Source organism: Xenopus laevis, chromosome 1L (assembly GCF_017654675.1).
Source record: "Xenopus laevis strain J_2021 chromosome 1L, Xenopus_laevis_v10.1, whole genome shotgun sequence".
NCBI classification, from domain to species: domain Eukaryota; kingdom Metazoa; phylum Chordata; class Amphibia; order Anura; family Pipidae; genus Xenopus; species Xenopus laevis.
In genome coordinates this window covers 185,313,686-185,335,432 of record NC_054371.1, presented here as the reverse complement: position 1 = coordinate 185,335,432, position 21,747 = coordinate 185,313,686, and the positions used below count along the sequence as shown (strand labels likewise).

The 21,747-nt window shown below is 39.0% G+C and overlaps 1 protein-coding gene across 5 annotated transcripts in view; it reads left to right on the top strand.

Annotated features, from left to right (window-relative positions):
- tnfaip8.L (TNF alpha induced protein 8 L homeolog) overlaps positions 1-21,747 on the top strand; it is a 65,615-nt gene that overhangs the window by 23,170 nt on the left and 20,698 nt on the right. Inside the window, exon 1 of one of the 5 annotated variants that reach the window (XM_018264239.2) lies at positions 8,984-9,196. The exons of 2 other annotated variants lie outside the window; for them this stretch is intronic. In XM_018264239.2, the coding sequence (XP_018119728.1) occupies positions 9,184-9,196 (13 nt within the window). In that variant the 5' untranslated portion in view covers positions 8,984-9,183. Of the gene's footprint in view, positions 1-8,983; positions 9,197-10,404; positions 10,499-15,441; positions 15,569-21,747 lie in introns of those variants that run through there. 2 more of the 5 variants (XM_041568274.1, XM_018264237.2) reach the window with 2 other exon arrangements.

The window sequence follows — 21,747 nt, the reverse complement described above, 5'->3', positions numbered from 1 at the left end:
AAATGTAATAATAAATAAGCGTAAATAAACCCGAGCGGATTTGATCGGAGTTTGTAGCAGAAAATATTGAGATAAATTCAGATTTTGATAAAAAACCCCCTTAGTATATTATAGAATGGACAATTCTAAGCAACTTTCAATTGGTCTTTCATAATTTTTTAATGTTTTGCCGTCTTCTTCTGACTCTTTCCAGCTTTCGCATTGGGAGTCACTGATCCTATGTAAAAAACAAATGATCTGTAAGGCTACAAATGTATTGTTATTGCTTTTTGCTTTTTATTGCTTATCTTTCCGTTCAAGCTTCGTCTATTAAAATTCCAGTCTCTTATTCAAATCAATGCATGGTTACTAGGGTAATTTCGACTATAAACTACAAACTGGAGAGCTGCTGAATAAAAAGCTAAATAACTCAAAAACGGCAAATAATAGAAAATGAAAACCAATTGCAAATTGTCTCCGAATATCACTCTCTACACCATACTAAAAGTTAATTTAATCCCTGATATCTCAGAAACTGCTAAAATTTGAAAATTACAATATAAATTCCAAAAGTGCTCAGAGAACAACATTTACATAAATTCATCTTTTTGGTTTACAAGTACCTCCTTTTAAGCTTTAATAATAAAAAAGTTATTATCAATGGGGGTGCCAAATGTGACACTCCTCACTGACATGATACTCCTGGCCGGTGCTCCTGTTCACTGAAAACTGCAGCAGCCTGGGGTACTTTTATAGGAGCACCATAGTTTGATTTCCATTTTTTCCATAGTTTCCATTTCTTCCTCCTTCCTGGCTGGTGCACATGTGCAGTAAAGTGAAAAGCCAGACTCAAAACATAAAGCCGTCTGTTTTCACTTCATTGCACATTTACTGACATGTAAAGGAGAAATAAAATTGTAATCAATGGGGGGGGGGGGTGCCAGATGTTAGACACCCCTCAATGACCTGATTATTCAGGCTGATGCCCCTGTTCAGTGAAAACTGCTCCATAGTGCATAGTATTTTATAAATACTTACAGAAGTTATAATTGGTTTCAGACATCTGTTCATTGTTGTTTTATATCTAACCCATAGGTGTGTGTACAGTTGTGTAGTTGATTTATTCCCTTAGTACACAAGAGGTTTTTCTTCCTCAGTATCCCCACACTAATGCATTTAAATTTAGAACATTTAGGCAACGTAATCCGCTATACTGTATGTTTATTGTAAGCGGCTGTGGCTGCCTTTTTTTTTTTTTTTTTCCTGCTCTTGTTGGCACAGATTTAAAGGACTGTTAGAGAGCAGAGAAACGCTTCATTGTTTCCTGTCATAACCTTTGATTATATTGAATTTAAGCAGAATATCTATTACAACAAAGCCACATATTAGTTAAGAACTATAAATAAACAGAACTGTAACATTGGCTGAAGCACTGGATGCTCTTACAAATCAAAAAAATAAAGCCTTGTGTGGGTTAAAGCTGAAGCCAGCTTGCACATTAGCTACATGTCTACAATCTCTGGATTAGGTTTCAATAGGTTTGGGATTGTTATATACAGTATTGCTTTTTTTTAACCTATCCATTCACTCTAAATAGACCTTTTCTTCACAAATAAAGTGTAAACTGCAAATAAATATACATGGCACCTTACGGCGGCCCTAATACATGGCTTGTGGGTCTAATAGATAGCATGAGAGGTTACTTACATACTTATGGCTACTTTTCTACTGTCCTGATTGTTCATTCAAACACCCATGTGACTAGAACAGCAGGAAAAGAAGAGGAACTGTGACTATTCTCTTCCTTGTCTGCAATTCACCTTGCACTGGCATTAATGCTATATCTGTAGATAAGGTTTTAAAATCGACCCGATCACTGACTGATATACATAGTACATAGAAAACAGTAGGGACTGGCAGATTGCCAGGCACTACTAAAATGTATTGGTACTGGTCAGAGTTCATTATTTTAAGGAAGGGCTGTCCAAATAGAGGCCAGGGGGACAGACATGACTCTCCAAAGTATTTGTCTATGGGCTTTATAGAAAACTGTGTGAAATCTTCATTATAATAAATTATCTGGCTCACTTAGGAAAGAGGGAACAGTGCTTATTTTAAGCACAATCCCTGCATTTTGTGTGAAGCCTTAACTACTCATTAAAACATAGAAAAAGCTCAGGAATTTTGGGTCCACAATACTAATGGGCACATTTTTCAGAGATTGCTAAAAAAAACAACTATTATTTGACTTTCTGCCACAAAATCACAGAAAGACGTTGCCAACTGGCTTCCAAAGCATCTCAAAATTGCAGGGAAAAAAAGCAAAAATCTAAACTTTCTGGGCCTGAAGGGTTGTAGTTATGTAAAATATATTATACCTTAAAAAAAAGTGTTTATGGCTAATGACGTAATGTTTCTCTGCCAAAGTATTTCAGTAGGAAGCAAGATGCCAGATACCATCCCAACTACCCCAGTGCCTTTTGTCACTGAGAGCAGCTGAAATAAGAGAAACAGAGTAACATTATCAAAAGTCAAGTTGTAGAGGTTTGTCAGATTTTCTTATACCTCAAATGAACTCACAACTCAAATGTTTTCAAACCAAAATTTGATAAAGAGGCCCACATAACACACAAATCCCTAATATACTCATCACAGTTACCTGTTTCTTTAAAAAGTATGAATAAATTGCATTTTCTATTCTGAAATCCAGCTGTTTAACAGTTCTTCTCTTTCTGCATCATTTGACATCCTGGCAGGAGGGACTAAACACTGATGTTACAATTTGTAACAACTTCTCCACAGCTTACAGACAACATGCAGGAACTACATAACCCACAATGCATTGCACTGTGATGTTCCTTACCTTATTGAAATCACGTGTGCAGGGAATTGTAGGCAAAGTAGTCAGACAGATCAGCAGGCGAGCAGGGGGCTAGGCTTAGGGAATATTGATGGGCGAATTTATTCACCAGGCGCGAATTTGCGCGATTCGCCGTCAGCGAATAAATTCATGAAACACCCGCAAAAATTTGCCTGAAAAATTCGCCGGGCGAATTCAAAAGCGGGCGCCGGCGTCAAAAATTCGCAAATTTTCCGGCGAAGCAAAACGGCGCAAATTCGCCCATCACTATTAGGGAACTGTTCCAAACCATATTTTTTAATTGATGTATAGTGAAAAGTTGTTTGAAATTATGTTTACTTTTCAAAAAGCTTAAGTTATGCTTTTGTGGGGTTCCCCTTTAAGAAAAAACTCAAATGGAAAAAACTCAAATCAGGGAATTCAGGTTTAAAAACCCTGAAAACTGTAATTAATCTGGTTTTCCATTTGGAAAAATCTCGAATTGCATGAATTAATCAAGTGTTTGAGTGAACCCCACTAAAAAAAGCCAAACATCATGAAGGCTATTAACCTCTTCAAATGGTTCAAGGGACCTCTGCCATTGACTTCTACATGACCTCGACAGGTTTTAGCTGGAGTATTTTTCAGGGTATAATAAATCAGGAAAAAAGTGAGTTTTGTTTTATAAAACCCTTTTGATTTTAATCCAGAAAAAGTGAGTTTTTGACTGAAAACTACCCTTTTTTTTGCCTTGATAAAGCGTAAGCGAAATGTGCGGCGGCGAGCCTTCAAACCCCTTTTTTTTTAAAAAAAAAAAAAACCTTATTATTGAAATCTTACCTTTTTATACTTTAATTGAATCTCAGATCTAGAGAAATTTAATGGAATTGTAGCGCTACAAGCGCAACATTCATTCCTTTTTTTTCTCTTTTATCTCTAAGGCACTGAGGATTTGTTGGTTTTATAGCAAAGTTAGCTCTCCTTACAAGACAGTTAAACGTAGTAAAGAGACCACAGTCCTCAGTGTTCTCCACCTCTACACTATTTTCTAATTTCTTACTTATTATATAATTATTCATGAATTGCTGACGCTTTATTTTTAATTGTTTGATACCATGAACTCACTTTAAAATTATAACTACAGCACTAGCACCTTATTTAATTCATACAAGAACCATGAACTTTTAGATTATTCATCGATTGTGTGTAGATAGATTTTATTGCGGGTCACATCACCTGATTTGTAGCACTTGAGCACCTTAATCATTTTAATTGTATGTTGGTGCTAAATTTGATTGAGAACTGAGCATATGTTTATAATAGCACTAAGCACTTATATAATTAGATCTCAATTAATTTTAGTAAGGTAGTGTCGGGTTTTACTGCTTTCTCTTGTTTTTAATATCCCTATTCCCTCTACACAGCCTGAAATTGGGTAATACAAGTGAGTGAACATTAATAACAAGTGAACTATATTTTTGTTTGTGATGAAAACTACCCTTGAAAAACTTGAATTTTTGGGAAAACACAACTCAACCCCCTATTTGTGGCATTAACCTAAAGGTTAGTGTAAAATAATTAGTTTCCTTATTTAAACAAGATCAATTTGTGTTGTTTTCCTTCCACTCAGTATATAAATAGATAAACGTGAAACCTTAATTTTATATCCCCTAATTAATTTTCCCCCACATTTTACATTTATTTGTGTTGTCCCAGACAGCATGCCTCCAGAACACACTTAAGGTTTAATTTTTATTTTGCAAGGTATGAAGAAAGAGGTTTAAAAAAAGCCCTCTTCAATGATTCTTACATATCTTCAGTCTTAAAGCTGTACATACAGTGGCTTTCTGGGCCATCCAATTAGTCATTTTTTGCCAGCAACCTGTTTGGCTGCTCATTTCCATCGCTCAGGACCTGGCAATCTTCACAGTTTGGAATATGTGCTGCCAAATCCATGTGTAGTTTGTGGCTTTTAGTTCCTCTTACAGGTGAATTAACTGGATGCCCTGACTTGTAGCACAACAGTGTTAGGAGAGCACTTATCTGATTTTGTTGCAATTGTCCATAGTTATTTATGTATTTTGATTCTGGGTTTACCACTGTTGCAAATGTGGGAGATTTTTCTCAAGGGTTTGTCATTTTTGTAAAGGCCATGGTGCTTTTGTTTCTCATTTGTGCATTTCAAAGTCATTGTATTGCAATTATGTTCTGTTTACACTTACTAAATAAGGATGGAGTGTAATTCATGGGGGAATAAAAGTGTGAGAGGACATGCCCCCACCAATAGCTTTTCACAAACCCATGGGTATTCTGTGACTGAAGAGGAAAGTTACACATTGTGTCATGTAGGAATTTTATTCTTTCTTTGTTCTTTTTTATTTTCCTTTTCTTCCTTTATTTATTTTCAGGCAACCCTCTGTGAATAATATTTATCTTAAATAAAGATGCCTATCTATTGTATTTCTTAATTTGTTCCTGTCTTTATTTCTTTTTTTCTCTTTCTTCCTTTTTTCTCTGTCACTCTTTCTTCTTTTTCTTATTGGCATTGTGCTTTGGAGATCAAGGTCAGGGTTTTCCAATAAATAAACTATCTGGACTGGACAACCCACTTTTAATAATATTTAGCTTAAAGATGCCTATCTCTTGTATTGTAAACAGAAAACAATGGTGTTTACTGCTCAACAGTTATGACACAGAAAAGGTCATAAAAATATAATATTTCATATTCATTATTTCACTCCTTACATTCCAAGCACTTAACAATAACAAAGCTGAAAAGGCTTCCTCTTGATTGGTTGCTGTTAATAAAAAGATCATTGGCACTTTGAGTACAATATTAAAAACAGTGTATAGAACTATATATCAATGATTACGGAGTTCGGGACAAACGCAATATGTCAAAGCGACACAAAAATGAATTTTCACTGAATGTAGCTGAGAGTGAAGCCTTGTTTGTAAGGGTTCCTTACTAATCTCAAGAGGGGTGTGTGGTCTCTACCGAGCGAGGTCTGAAGTGCCTACTTGTACTGAAATGCCAGGGGCAAGTATTTACTTATACCTTTCTGAGATAAAACATTGCATTCCAGTTGTTCTGGTGGCATTTTTTTCTGTTGAGGCAATATGAAAATAATATAATACAAATGTTACCATACTTGTGTAACTCAGATTTGAATTGTGTTGAGACTTGTTCTGCACTGTCAAACTATGCCTTTATGAAAAAAACATTTGGAAAGTAGTCAGTTGAAGAGAGAGGCTTTCTTTGATTGATATTTCAGTTCCAATATATATTATCATTAATTTACAGAGCACTGATAACCCCTTAAGTACATTACCGAGATCATTATCACTGGGTGGTGGACTCGATTGTGTTGATCAGATTTTGGCCCCTGGACCAATGATCAAATAATATTGTGGCCTGTACAAACATGTCATCTGTGGCCTTAGGTGCTTCTTGCTAGCCAGGTCTATCAATGTGTAACCATGCCCTTACCTTAAATGCTGGTTTAGGGCTATTCCACACGGGGAGATAGCGACGCGTTTGCGGTCGCGGCGACAAAGCGCCGCGACAGTCGCCGCGACAAAGCGCCGCGACAGTCGCCGCGACCGGCGCAGGCGACAGTTTTGTATGGGCGCCTATGTAAAAACGCCTGTGCTAACCACACGAGGCGATGCGCTTTTCAACAGTCGCCTGAAAATGCCTCGCCAGGCTTTTTCAGGCGACTGTTGAAAAGCGCATCGCCTCGTGTGGTTAGCACAGGCGTTTTTACATAGGCGCCCATACAAAACTGTCGCCTGCGCCGGTCGCGGCGACTGTCGCGGCGCTTTGTCGCCGCGACCGCAAACGCGTCGCTATCTCCCCGTGTGGACTAGCCCTAAAGGTGGCCAGGTTAGCAGTAAATATCGACTTTATTGTTGCAGTGTCACTTATTTAGATTGCTCTAAACCTGAAACGCAAAGCTGTAGATTGTAATAAGTCCTCTTTAGGATATTCTGTTTATTTTCCTGCAAGAAATTTAACTGAGTGAATTCTTTCCTAGTTCATATTTCCTAGCTCAGGACCACAGTTACAGCTGAGAGTTAATGGCAATTGGCATTACAGACAGAGGACCCCCAAAGTGAAAAGAAAACAAGATCAGTAAGAGATACACAACCTGCAACGCTCCAGACAGGAAAGTACTGCCCATTCCCAGCAACTTCATATTAAGTTTTAAAGAAATCTTTTAACAACTTGAATTATTCTATACTGTTTCCAAGGACATTTGCGCCACCCAGGAGGTGCCTGGAAAAAGTTTTCAGTTAATGAATATAAACGTTTTTGAAAAAAAAAAATGAAGGCAAAATTTGTCCTTTTTAGTCATTGGCATGGGTCAATTTGTTTTAGCACCCATGATTGTTAGTAGCTGGGGGTGGAGTGGGCCAAATCACCTGAAAATGAACACCCCATTGCCTGCTGAGATATCATTGCATACCTCCCAACTGTCCTGTTCTGAGCGGGACAGTCCAGATTTTGACAGCTCAACCCGCAGTCACAGATTGTAATGGAAATGTCCCAACTTTAATCTCCTGCACTGAACAGCCAGTAAAAGATACAAAGTTTCTAACTTAATTGGCTTTTTGTCAGAGAGCCCAGGACAGCCACCAGGTGCACTTTAAGATAAGCAAATAAGTCATTGTAACAATGTAAGATAAGCAGGTCTCTTGGGGAAACTGACTTGCAGCTTAAAGCTCAATTCACCTTCATTTGCAAAATTGTAATAACACATAATAACCACAGAAATGTGTTCAAACTTGAATAACCTGCCACATTTTGTAAAATGAACTGTAGGGACCCATACTGTTAATATGCCCCTATGGCTTTAATTCCCTACCCTTACTCCTTTTCCCTAGTTGCTGGTCAATAGCCCATGTATCTAGTGTTAATCTACATATGTTAGTTATTAACCTAGAGGTGTAATGACCACTTCCTGACACACTTTAATATAGTGTATTGAAAGAGGTGTATCTTCCTTTTTGGCTTCTGATGTCCTTACCAACTGAATGTTCCCACTGAGCCTGGGTACAACAGGCCCAGTAATAGCCTAGAGGGACCAGTACCTCTGAGTCGGGGAGCAGGGACCCTTGAACGAGGTTAGCTAGAGACAGGATAATCTTTGTTATAGACTCTCTAGGAGAGTAAGATAGAGAGTTCAGATAACAAGAGCAGCTTTGTGCTCCATCAAAGATCTGTAGTAGGGAGTAGCTTCCCAAGGCTCCTAGATTGCCTTTAGTGAAGGGACCACAGTGGATAGGGTGTCTGGCTTAGACTTCTTCTCCCTGACCACTCCACTGGGTGGGATCCGGACCACTTCAAGGTACATCTGCCTGGAGGTCTGCCTTACTGCTTGACTACAATCCCCAGGGGAGGCACATTCCTCATCTGTCTCATCCAGCTGTCCTAGTCCTAGCTGATTATATTCTGCCTGTGCCTCATATTTTGTAAGTAACCCTCTTTTTATTTCAAAAATGTTGGGAGGTATGCAATTGTTGCTTAGAAAAGACAAGCACTTGCTTTCAGGGATTGCCATATAGCAATATGTTCAGTAATATTTCAGTGTGACAGCACTGTATGGATTCCTTTTATTTAATAGCCCTGTTCATAATTATATAAAACAGTGACTTTTTGTTGCCTAGATTACCTTGGTGGAATGTTTGATGTGCTTAAAAAAACTTCTCTGATCCAGGAGTGCCCCTTCTTTAGGGGAAAAGCACTGAAACAATCCAGTGTAAAGCATGAATAATGTGTTAATAGCTCTGCATTTTATGATGTTGACCATTATACGTAAATTGCCTTGCAAGAGTGAAATATGGCTGGGTGCTTCTAGCAAAGGAGCAATTTGATTTCTGTAAGCAGTGAGCGCTAAAGGAAATAGTTTGCAAAATGAAGTAGTGCCAAACTATCAAGGCAGAGGTGCAGGGCTTTGAACGTTATACAAAACCTTCATCATGGGGAAAAAAACAAATAGCTACCTGTATTCTGCTCTAAGCCCATGTTCAGCCCTCCCTATATTTTTTGCCAATTCCTACAGGAGAAAAAAAAAGCAGCCGCCCGCTGTCAGGAAAATAAATGCTTATGTTCAGCAGGTTTTGAAATAAAACACCCAACATAACAGGCTGTGTTGCTTTATACTTTGTTTATCAAACAACACTGACTGTTTGCTGTGGGAGGTATATGTTGGATGCTTTCCCTTTGTATACTGGTTTGGGTACTGGGAACAAATAGATCATTCACAGAACAAACTGGGAAAGCAAATTCACCCTAAAACCAAAAGGCTTTACCGGGTTTTAGTAATCGACTTGATCTAGTGCTGACGCTCGTACTGAGCACAATGCTGAAATCAGGTGAGTGCAATGCCCCTCAGATATGTGGAGCCTGTGTGTAATCTTACAGTGCGATTTGCTTCTAATATTAATTCTTGGATAGGATTACTTTGGATAGGATTTACTGTATCAGTCACTGCAGATCATTTTCTTCCTGTTTCATTGCCAAGTTTTAAAGGCCAGAAATGTGTCTGTTGGTGTTGTATTTAGCACTAGTTCCTTGGATTCCTCCCTCCTGTGTTATCTATAGTAGTTATGTAGATAATATCCTATGCACCATCCTTCTGACTATTGTCTTGTCTCTGCCTCTTTATTGCTTTGATTTGTCACTTGTTATAAATCAGATGTTTCACTGATACTGCGACTGTGTAATATTACCACTTACTCTTGTTCTGCACCCCTCTTTTCTGAAATAATGTTTTATAGCAAAGTTCCATATTAATGTGAATTACCTTGGCTGAAGCATTCTTTGTAGCTGCGAGCATTCTGTTCAACCTTTTACAGGTTATTAAAAACTTATATATGGCTTATTGAAATAGAGGTACCTTCCTATACTGAGTGGTGCTTTGTTCTAATTGTATTATTTTGCCACCCCCAAATGCTCTACTTTTTTGAAAATATAGATCCCAGGGGTCACACCTTCACTGGAGTCTTCGATGATTGTTTAGAAAATAATTATTTTATTTTAGGCATATTTTGATTTTAAGCACAATAATTAAAGGTTGTTTTATTTTAAATTGGCATATCCTCCAGTCTGGTGACCAATACAGTTTTTTAAAACACAAACAGTATAAACCACGCACCGGTTATACTGTTTGTGTTTTAATTTGAATGTGGTAAGAACTGTGGTCTTCCCACTGCACTAATATTTTACGTTGAAATATCTCCAAATCTAACGTAGCATAGTTCTAACTTTTGTATTATATAATACAGTTCTTTAGGAAGTCTTTCTGTGACCACAAATGATTTGTGATCACATCAGTTTGTATGTAAATAAGAGATGTTCTGCCTCTAATGATGTTTCAGAGATGTCTATGGGGAAAGTGTCTGAAGAGTCCAACAGATTTAACTCGTTCTCATGACTTCTAAATGGAATGGAGGTTAATTGAATGCAATTCTTTACTCAGCACTGCAAAAGCGCTGTCCGTCTTTGATGAAAGGAACAGGAATGCGGAAGGAACATTTGCTGTTATGATAGGTCATGCCCCGGTATTTACCAATATACATGTAAAAAGTTACACAACTGGTTAGAAGAGAAGATTTATGGAGTCAGCTCTGTCTTTTCTTTACCCACACTGGGGAAAATGAGATTTCATCACGTAGGTGAGTTTTTGTAAGGGTTTTAGAGAAAGGTCTAGATGATTCGGGACATTCTGCAGGCTAAAAGCAAGTTTATTGTACATGTTAGCTGATAGCTAGGTTATACATACCAGTTAAATCTGCCTGAGTTTCATGCTCTCTGTGGAAGTTGCTGAATCCTGGTTGGAGCTAGCAAGGACCTGCTGAGGCTGGTGAATAGTAAGGAGTTGTAAGTTATGACTAAAGAATTCTTTGTGTTAACAGGTACACAACATATATGGTATTACAATTAATAAAACAATTTATTTTGTAGTCTAGTCCTAGATGTATGTATCTGTGAATATGTCATGCATCAAGATGCCCCACAATGATAGATACCTTCCATTTTTAACCAAGAGCAACATAACATGGCTATGATACCTTTTGACTCTTAATTTTTTCAAATTTTTTGACCACGCCCCTAATTTCTCCAAATGCATAATAAGGAATACACCTCAGCAAATCTCACAGGAAATAAAATACTGTCCCTTCTCAAGTGCTTTTAGTACTCCATATGGAGCTACCTGTAATGGATTTGTACAAGGGCAGTCTGGATTGTCACCTAGGCCCCTTTTAATCACACCCAGGGCAGGGAAACAGGGCTGGAGCTGAGATACAGTGGTGCAACTATAGAGAAAGCTGACCCCACGGTTGCAGGGGGCCCCAGACTGCAGGGTCTGCTTTCTCTATAGTCTTCAGAAAGGCTTGTGTGCATACCGGACCCCACCGAATATTTTTTGTTACTCTACTACTGGAGTACCTTTTTTTGGAAAAAACAGTTGCTTCCACATAGCAGATACAACACAAGACATTTCCTTACAATTCTGCCAATATCCACCCAATGTTAGTCTACTCTCAGGTATGTTGATAGGTACTGGCTCATTCAAGTTCACAGGCAGCTCTGCAGCTCTCAGTCGTGAGGGCACATCCGATCCTAGGCATATTGCAAGTTGACAAGTAGTGGATTCATCTCTTTTTGTACTACTGTAGCTCCATGATCCCCTCTTGACCAACCTCAGCGGGGGCAGCACCCTGCCTACTTCCATACGTTTTGTCCTACCTCCGCTTTTAGCTTGATTACAGAAGAGGTCAACATTCTCTAAGATGTATTGGATTAAAGTACTGAGCTAGAACATCAAATAAGTGTTTGCTCCAAATCTTGCTTTCACTGATGTTCAGATTCAGCTCTCAAGAATATATTGGAGACATTCTGTCAAGATGTCTCTAAATGGCTCTCAGACTGGGCCATCCAACCAATAATTTGGTAGCTGCTGTGTTTGGACTTTTAAATATCTTATTGACTCCACATCACCGCCATTTTTTATTGTCAATGTAAATTGTTACACCAGGCTTTTAAACAAAACAAACTTGGCATGAACAAATATTATATGTAATTTGAATTCCAAAAGCTAAGCCTAATACACTTGTTTTCTGTTGCAAATTTGCAGTTGCTAAAATAGGTGGATAACTGTACCTTTACACACAGCATAGTTTTGTCTTACTGCACTTTCTAACTGTGCGCCAATGTATTGTAGGTGGCATCTACTTTAGTGCATGAGGTGCCAGGCGGCAAGGACAGGGTTCACTTTGTGTCTACAGGTATTAAAGGTTGTGCCAGTTAAGTTACACATAATTGAACATGTCTAAGTGCACACCCATGTTCTGCTGGCATCCACATGTGACTTGTAGATACACATTCTGCCCATTTGGTAACTTTTTCATAAATGCAGTGGGCACAGTTATGCTGAAATTCTGAGAGGGAATGTTGCAATGTAGGATAATGCAGCAACCTTCTTTATTAAATAAGCGCTTTTTGTGCTTTAAATCTTGGAGAAATGTACTTTTTTCTATTCAAAAATCAGTGCTTTTCTCAGAATCCCATCATACTTGCACCTATTGAAAATTGGTGTAAAATTGTGGCAGACAATTTAGGCCAAAAAAAAGTTGGGCTGGTTAGTAAATTGTACATAATTATATCCTTAACAAAATTTCAGAGCATGTGCAGTGGGAGTCCTTAACAATACGCATTTCATTGTGTCTAGGTGCAGGGCCATTTCTGGGTTTGGTACTACATACCATCTACATTGGCACCTACAGGTTGTTCTGACAATGGTAAACAAGGCCATTCTGATAATGCTAAAATGTGTTAGTGTTGCTGGGAGCTAAGAACACTGACAGATGGGGGCGGGGGGCATGTTGTCACAGCAATAAAATCCCTTTTGATTGCAGGTAGCGAGAATCACTGCAGAATTGCTTAAATAGTGTAATTTCAAAAACAATGCAGAAGAAGGCTTTGTCATGCTATGTATGTGTTTTACCTGCAGGTATTTCCCAAGGTAGGTATGAAAGTAATGTCTAACCTTTAATGATTGTTGGTGGGGTTCAATATTGTACCACTAAGGGTGGTGGCAGACAGGGAGATTAGTCGCCCTGAGACAAATTTTCTCTACTGCGGGCGACTAATCTCCCAGAAATGCCTTCCCGCCGGCAATAATAGGAATCGCCAGCGGGATGGCATACGTTTGCTTCATTTTCCAAAGTTGCCTCATGATGAAACTTCGGGCGACTTTGGAATTCCGAAATGATATGTATGCCATCCCGCCAGCGATTCATATTCTTGCCAGTCGGAAGGCATTTCAGGGAGATTAGTCGCTCACAGTAGAGAAGATTTGTTTCTGGGTGACTAATCTCCCTGCCTGTCACTGCCCTTACCCATGTAGGTAGATGGCAGATTGCTCTGATCTGACTGATTGCCCATAAGGTAAATGGTATAGTTCCACTTTAAATTGTTTTTTTTTTTTTCTAACAGCCTATGGTCTGTAGGGGCAAACACTGCTCTTGTAGTGGTGAGTTCCTCTTTTCAGTTCTGTAATGATTGTGATGCTGCTTTAGTTCTGTATAAGCAGAAATAATCCGGAAGTCCCCAGGCTCTCAGCCTCATAGCCATCTCTGCCAGAGAACTCCTAACTACTACTGCATTCTCAATTATATCTGCTAGCCTACTGATTGGGTTTGTACTGGGTACAGGTAGTAGAATGTACCTAAAGGAACACTGTGATGAACTGCATTAGTTCATACTCAGTTTGGCAAGAAGGCCTGCTTAGACAGTTGCTCAGGAAGGCCGCCTGGTTAAAAACTGGGTGGCCACTTTCTGTTGCTGGCTGTTATACCAGTGATTGTGGAACATGCTGTAGCTTTTAGACTTCACAGGGTTCAGCAATGGTGGCGTGTGGGTTCACATGACATCACACAGTGTAACTGTGCACAGAGTAGCTTTATTTGGCTTTTCAAGCTCTATTCTATTCCAGTGACAGGCTAGTAGAAACCTAGCCGTGGGTTTGCACTTTATGTGCCAGCTAGACATTGGGTAAGAATTACATGAGCAAATGTTGTAAACTAATAGACATGGGTCTCCTTTTTAACCTTAGTGGCAACAATCAGTGTTTTGAAAGGATAAAAAAAAAATCCGCTTTAAAGGAGAACTAAATCTAAATTAAAGAAGTACTGTAAGCTAGAAATGTTGTACATTATGTTTTGGGCTTCTGTAGCAGCCCAAGGCAACCACAGCCCGTTAGCAGGCCGTGTCTCCAAAGATGCCCCAGTAGCTCCCCATCTTCTTTTCTGCTGATTCATTGCACATGCTTTGTGCTGCTGTCACTTACTGAGCTTAGGGACCAACTCTCAATATACAGTACACATAGAATAGAAATGTCACATTATAAAGCTGATTAGTAATTAATACAGATAATTACTACAAGGCAGCACAGAAACCAGAGTAATTAGCATCGGAATTTAATAATCAGCCCTATAGCATCAGCTTATATTACAGGCCAACCTCATTTTCTGCTTGATAATTAGCGACGGCCCCTAAGCTTAGCTTCTCAAGAGCTGCTCAGAGCCCACTGAGCATGTGAGTGTCACAGACACTTTCCAAGATGGTGACCCCCTGTGACAAGTTTAAAGTCCTGGATCATTGCTGTTATTGAGAAATTGAAACTTTAGGCTGGTGCAAGAAGTTCAGTATATAAAATATAGCATTTTAGCCATATTCATTTTTAGGGTTTAGTTCTTTAACCATTTTAGTTTCAGCAGGCGTGACTAGCCTTGTGCATTGGAAGGCAACATGGGTGTGCCACAGGCTTAAATGTAAACCAGAAATGCACTGTTTTCTGTACTTCTGTTATCCGTTAAATTCCCTTTTAGTATGCTGTGAGATGACGTTATTTAAGCAACTTTGCAGTTGCATACTTTTTTAAAAGATGTGCGTGGGCTATATATTGAGGCAAAACTGCACTGACATTTAAGATGTTAGCTTGCTAGGGTCACTGACCCCAGGGTACAGTAGATTGATTGTGGGGCTGGATGTCTATAAACTTTCTGTAAGCTAGCATGGTAGACAGCATAAGCAGTGCAACTCGGTACAATGCTGGATTGTTCAGTCCTTGCTATGGTTAAAGCAAGAATATCCGCTTGCAATCATTGGCTTTGTGCAGCCTTGTTTGTAGCTGTTTAGCATTTGCTTATTCATGCCCAGTTTTTCCGGACCCAACCCTGCCAGTTTTATGGCATGCTGTAGTTCCTAATTGATCTGTGCTGTTCTAACATGAGCTGCCTGTCCTGGGGGCATGGAGCTCTAACAATCACTTTAAAGAGAAAGCTCAGTGTAAAGTAGAATCAGTGGGTGACTCTCTGCTAAAAGCCAGGTAAGGTCATAGCAAGGAACACTACATCCTTTTTTTTTTTTTTTTTTTTAAAAAAGTAAAAATATCAGAAAAAGTGTGTGTGTTGTAAGGCAACACTCCTAAATAAGTGCTTGTGTGAAGGTACCTTTCCAGACAGTGGCTCAGAAGGGGGTGGGCTGCTTTCCTCGTTACTGCTCTTTGATTGGTCACATTTGCAGAACTTTCCTCCTTTCATCCTGATTTTTTTTTCTCCCTTTTGGTTGAGAAGTTAGTAACTTGCTGCAGCCTCTGGGAGAGCACGTCAGCTGTAATCTGCTCTCCGGTGACACACACACTGGCACCATGAGCTCAGAAAGCGATGAATCAAAAGACGGTATGTTGCCTCCTCCCTCCATTCTCTTTCTCCTCTTAAACGTCTACTCTACTTCCCCCCCTTCATTTCTTGCACAGAGTATAGGGCAGAGGGAGTCAGTGGCCGTGGAAGAGACGTTCGATTCAAGTATCTGGAAAAAGGAACTTGGCACAGGCACCCAGGCACTGTTGTTTAGATTTGCTATATGTTTAATGTTTTCTTGTGTTTAGCTGTGGTGGTCATATCAGGCCAGAAGACCATGGCTTGTGTGCAGAAGCTGCATATATAACAATCTAAAGAATAAATACTAACCCCTGCAAACAAGCATTGGCCTTTTGAGCTATTTTATATTTTGGAGCAGTAGCGTCCAGTTGGTGACCCTCGAATGACCATTCCTATTCCTTGTCATGTTGGGGGGGGGGAGGATTGTGGGAACTGTAGTTCAGCCTCAGCTGAAGGGGCCTGTCGAGAAGTGGGACGTCTCTGTTTTAGAGGAAATAAACTGAGCTGAAGATTTGGGCCAGCTGCTGCTGCTTCCCTTATTCCTCCCCGTGCTTTGGTTTCATAGAGAATGTACGGCTGATGGAGGGGAAGCAGCAATGCCACACTGAAAAGCTTTCATTTACTTCTCTTGCTGCGAAAAGCTGGAGCCTGGCCAATAAAAACACTTTGCTTGCTGCTTATAAACTCCAACGGCAAGAATTGTAATAAAAATCACATTTTTGTAAATGTGAGTTCAAATACAAATTTCATTTTTTTTAATGTATCTATAATATATATATATATGTGTGTGTGTGTGTGTGTATATATATATATATATATATATATATATATGTATATATATATATATATATATATATATATAGAAGGCTGGAGGATGTGGCTGTGAGTAATGAGCTGTTAATTATAAATGCATAGGAAGTGCAGAAGTAAAATAGGCAGATTGAGTGGAGCAGATAATGTGCTATTGAAAAGGGGCAGTTGCAGGCAAAGTGTAGCACAAGTACTGAGCGGTTTGGCAGACACGTGCACAGTTATTTCAAGGACACACTGGGTCCCTGTTTAAGTGCTGGGTGAAATACTGGAGGACTGAATAGCACTTGGGAGCCTTTCCTGTCAGGGATGTTTTGACAGAGCTCATTCCTATGGCAACTCTGACATTCCTGCCCAAGTTCTGCAGCTACACATGCCTCCAACACTCTTTGCATTGCTCCAGGGACTCCCTGACACTTCATAAGTCTTCTGCAGGACACTCCCAACATGTTTACACTCTTACTGAGTATTGCACCATCTCCTACAGCTTTTTAGCTTTTCTTTTGCTTTTCCTGTGTTATTTGTCATAAATAAAAAATGTTTGAGATATATAATGTTTCACACAATCCAGAGGCTGCCAGCTGGCTGAAACTCCTACAACAAGCACATACAGTACAGTAAGCATGTGTGCCGGGTGATCCTGTTGGTTGATCAGGTGGCCATGTGTGTTCTTGGAAACATATTATGGCTTCTCCATAGGACATTTTTGTAACCTGACGAAGGGAGGTGTAGACTAGGGATGCACCGAATCTAGGATTCGGTTTGGGATTCTGCCTTTTTCAGCAGGATTCGGATTCAGCTGAATCCTTCAGCCTGGCTAAACCAAATCCGAGTCCTAATTTGCATATGCAAATGAGGGCCCATGAGGAAAATCTTGTGGAAGGAAGTATAAAATGGTTTCACCTTTCGACCCCTAATTTGCATATGCAAATGAGGATTTGGATTTTGTTCGGTATTCGGCCGAATCCAAAATAGTGCATTCGGTGCATCCCTAGTGTAGACCCCCCGAAAAGTTGTTCTGCAACTTTTTGGTAAATCTGGCTCAATAAAGGATTCATTGCACAGCAAGAAATGGTAGAGTGCCTTATCTGTTTGTGATTCTCCATAGGACAGACACATCTTGCTTTTTCTGGGCACATATGTTATGGGTATATGTCCTGCTGAACATGACACCATTCCCATGGGCTTTATATAGCTGGCAGGGTTTAAATTGAGCCCAAATTGGCTGTCTTGTCAGTTGTAAATTATATTTTACAGTTTTTTTTGTAAATGAACCAACACAATCCATACTTCCCACATTGTACTAATATCTAGCCCCTTGTTTTTAAAGCAATCAGTCCCTGGGTGGCCTGTTTATTAGTGGTGAGCCACAAAGTGACTAACTCACATATGCAGAGGAAACTCAAGTTAAAGGGGAAACTATTTTCTATTGTGGGATTTTTGCTTTTATATTTTCTTGTTAAAGTTATGCTGCCAAAAGAACCTTATTTATCTTAATCTATTCATGGATTTGACTATGAGCAATTGTGCCTTAGGGCAGGACTCCACAGACGATTCCGGCGCAAAAACGCAGGCGTCACGTCGGATGTGATGGAAATAAGGTAAGTAATTCTATTGTCGAATCGTGTTGCAGCGTTGATGCGACGACTGTCAGATGCAGACACTGCATCAACAATGCGACGTGATCTGACAATAGCATTACTTACCTTATTTCCGTCGCATCCGACGTGACGCCTGCGCTTTTGCGCAGCGCGTCGGATAGCGCCGGAATCGTCCGTGGAGTCCTGCCCTAAAAGTGAGCAAGCATTGTTTTTAGTAAAGTGAACATGCAACCGTCACACTGTGCTAAGTGAAGGCAGTACAAAGTTCCAATAATGATGTTATCCTCTAACCTGTTGGATATTTGCTCTGTTCCCCAAGTGTGCGGTGAGGGCTGCATGCTTATAATTTAATATTCATACTGACACTCTCCTGTATAAATATGACTGTGATTGACAATAATATCAATGTATTTTTGTTTACAAAAATTCATTGTGGATCACCGTCTGTGGAAGTTGTCTACTTCCTGTGCAATCCAGTTGTCAACAGTTCAATCAAGTTCCTTTAAAAGAGTCGTTCACATTTGAATTAACTTTTAATATGACGTAGTGTCTGTCATTCTGAGACAATATGCAATTGGCTTTCATTCTTTATCATTTGTGGTTTTTGAGGTATTTAGCTTTTTATTCAGTAGTTCTCCAGTTTGCAATTTCAGCAGTTAGTATCTAAATTACCCTAGTAACCATGCATTGATTTGAATAAGAGACGGGAATATGAAAAGCAGAGGGCCTGGATAGAAAGGTCTGAAAGCTGGAAAGAGTCGGAAGAAGAAGAAAAAGAAGGCAAATAAATCTAGAAACGATTAAAAAAGAAAAATGAAAGTCTAACTTGAATGTGAACCACCCCTTTAAACCAAATACTGATCTTGTTAAAAACTAAGATTCAGATTGCACTGGAATCGCAAGGATTTATAGCACCTGCACTTTACTATTGTCTGAGGACACCCCTAGAACGACAATAGGAGATGTAGGAAACCGGGATTTCAGACACGAGCAACTGACTGTATCATTTGGTATTTGATAATGCAGACTTGCATGGACCTAGTGCAACTGCCCAGAAAGTGTGATGCTAAAGGCATAATTACAGCTGATACAATCCAATAGCAACCTTCCCAGAGATGTCACACATTGTACTTTCCTCAGGCCCTCGACAATTCTCACCCGCACAACAATGAATGGCTTATTTAGCAGCCAACCAGTTTTGACTAATTAAGACCAAAGTTTACTGTGTGTGCAAATGTTTATATTCTCCCTTGCAAATTCCTATGCAATATGACTTTCTCAATTAAAAGATTTGACATAATGCCCATTGTGGTAATTTAAGTTGATATTATTGACCTGTATCAGGAGGTAAGTCCAAACCACAGAGCAGGTTATAATGCAGGAAAAATACTCAAGAAATACATGTTCAATGTTGTTTCCCATTAAACTCTAGCTGAACTTTTTTTTTTTTTTTTTTGCAATTTCTGTTGTATATAACACAGCTCCCTCCTCTTTTTACTTTATAAACACCATCCATTTTGTACTAATGTGTGTTTATGAATTTTTATATATTTGGCAGCAGCATTACAAGCATATTCAAAATCATTATCCTTTGCAGTAAGGGCAGCCAGCAGCACATTGGCTCTGGAAACATGAATTCTGTGGTGGTGGTACTACCATAGCAAAGCTCTAGATTCTCTTATCTAGGGTGGCTAATGGGTTAAACGTAAATCTTTTATCTTTTCAGCGCATGCGTATTACATCATTGTGCTTGGTGCGAAATTGAAATATCTAAAAATACCATGTCTTGCTTCCCATCGCCCAACATAGGTCTATTGTCGGAGAGTTCCTGAGTGTAATTATTGTCTGATTTTCCAGTTCTTGACCCGTGCCTGCCCCTGACCTCTGCTGAATCACTTCCTGAACTGACCTTAGCCCGTTACTGACTATTCTTCCTGATTCTGTACTGCACTGACTCATTGGGTTTGAACCCGGCCTGTTCTACATTTACACTTAACTCTAACCCCCATCCCTCCAGTCACACGTTATGGTCCCCTTGTCTGCCCAGAACTCTTGCTATACCCCCAAATTAATACTTAAGCACCAGATAGTTTATATCATATTAAGTGGCATATTAAAGAATCTTACCAAACTGGAATGTATATTTAAGTAAATATTGCCTTTTTACAACTCTTGCCTTGAACCACTATTTCATGATAGTCTCTGTGCTGCCTCAGAGATCACCTGACCAGTAATACTACAGGTATAGGATCCCTTATCCAGAAACCAGATATCCAGAAAGCTCCGAATTACGGCATGACTGTCTCCCATAGACTCCATTTTATTCAAATAATCCAAATTTTTAAAAATGATTTCCTTTTTCTCTGTAATAATAAAACAGTAGCTTGTACTTGATCCCAACTAATATATAATTAATCCTTATTGGAAGCAAAACCAGCTTATTGGGTTTATTTAATGTTTAAATGAATTTCTAGTAGACTTAAGGCACGAGGACCCAAATTACAGAAAGATCCGTTATCCGGAAAACCCCAGGTCCCGAGCATTCTGGATAACAGGTCCCATACCTGTACAACTCTAACTGTAACAGAAAGAAGTGTTGAAGCAAAATATAGAACTCTGTCTGTTAATTGGCTCATGTGACCTAACAAGTATGGTTTGTTGGTATGTGAATATAATCTTTTATTGGGTATTTGAAGCTTGGCATATGTTGAAAGCTTAGGTTGCCCTGACATGAAAAAAATGCTATATAGTTTTCCTAGGTTAACTAATGGTTCTCCTTTATGTTAATTTTTAGTATGTTTAAGAATGGCTAATTCTAAGCTAATTTTCAATTGGTCTTCATTATTTATTGGTTATTGTTTTTGAATTATTTGCTCTGTAAGGCTACACATTTATCGTTAGTGCTACTTTTAATTTCTCGTCCCTTTATTCGGTCTCTCTCCTATTCATATTCCAGTCTCTTATTCAAATGCATGGTTGGTAGAGTAATTTGGACCCTAGCAACCAGATTGCTAAAATTGCAAACTGAATACACAGCTAAAATAACTCAAAAACCACAAATAATTAAAAGTCAAAATTTATTGCAAGTTATCTCAGAATATCACTCTATATATCATACTAAAAGTTATTTTAAAGGTGAACAACCCCTTTAAGGCTTTGTCAATGACTAATTAGAAACGTAAACTTAGTTCCACTAATTGCACTAAAACACAATATTTCACTTACTATAAATGTTCATTAAATAAAATGGTGTAGGTTATTCTGTACACAGTGCCCTATTTATCTTTATTAGCACAGGAGACATCTGGCATCCTGTATTTTTAATTTGAAGTGAATTTTCGTATGTACTGTAGAATCCACTTCAAGTGCTTCCAGAAGCCAAATTATAATAATTGGTATATATAATTTTAGTATAATTAATTATTAGTATGGAGTGTCGTAATGACTAAAGCGGGAAACCATGGAAGGGTTTTAGATCAGTCTTGTGCAAATGAAAATATTCTTCGTTAAAATGTCACCTTTTGAAGAGTGAAGTTGGGGGGCAGTTGCAAAGTGCTTAAAGTGCTCCCAGAAGCCAGATTAGTATGGAAATAGTAGATTGCTTGCTTCGCTTTGCCCAGGAGGTCTGTGTAGCCAAAGCTACTCAAAGACAGAGTGGCCTTGTTGTCATAAGAAAAACAGTCCTTCTCAATGTTTGTTTTTAAAATCCATAATTGGTCAGTACGCTGTCCCTTTAAAAACATGTGGTCCCTTTCATTGATTGGTATGTAAACTTGTAGTCTTTGG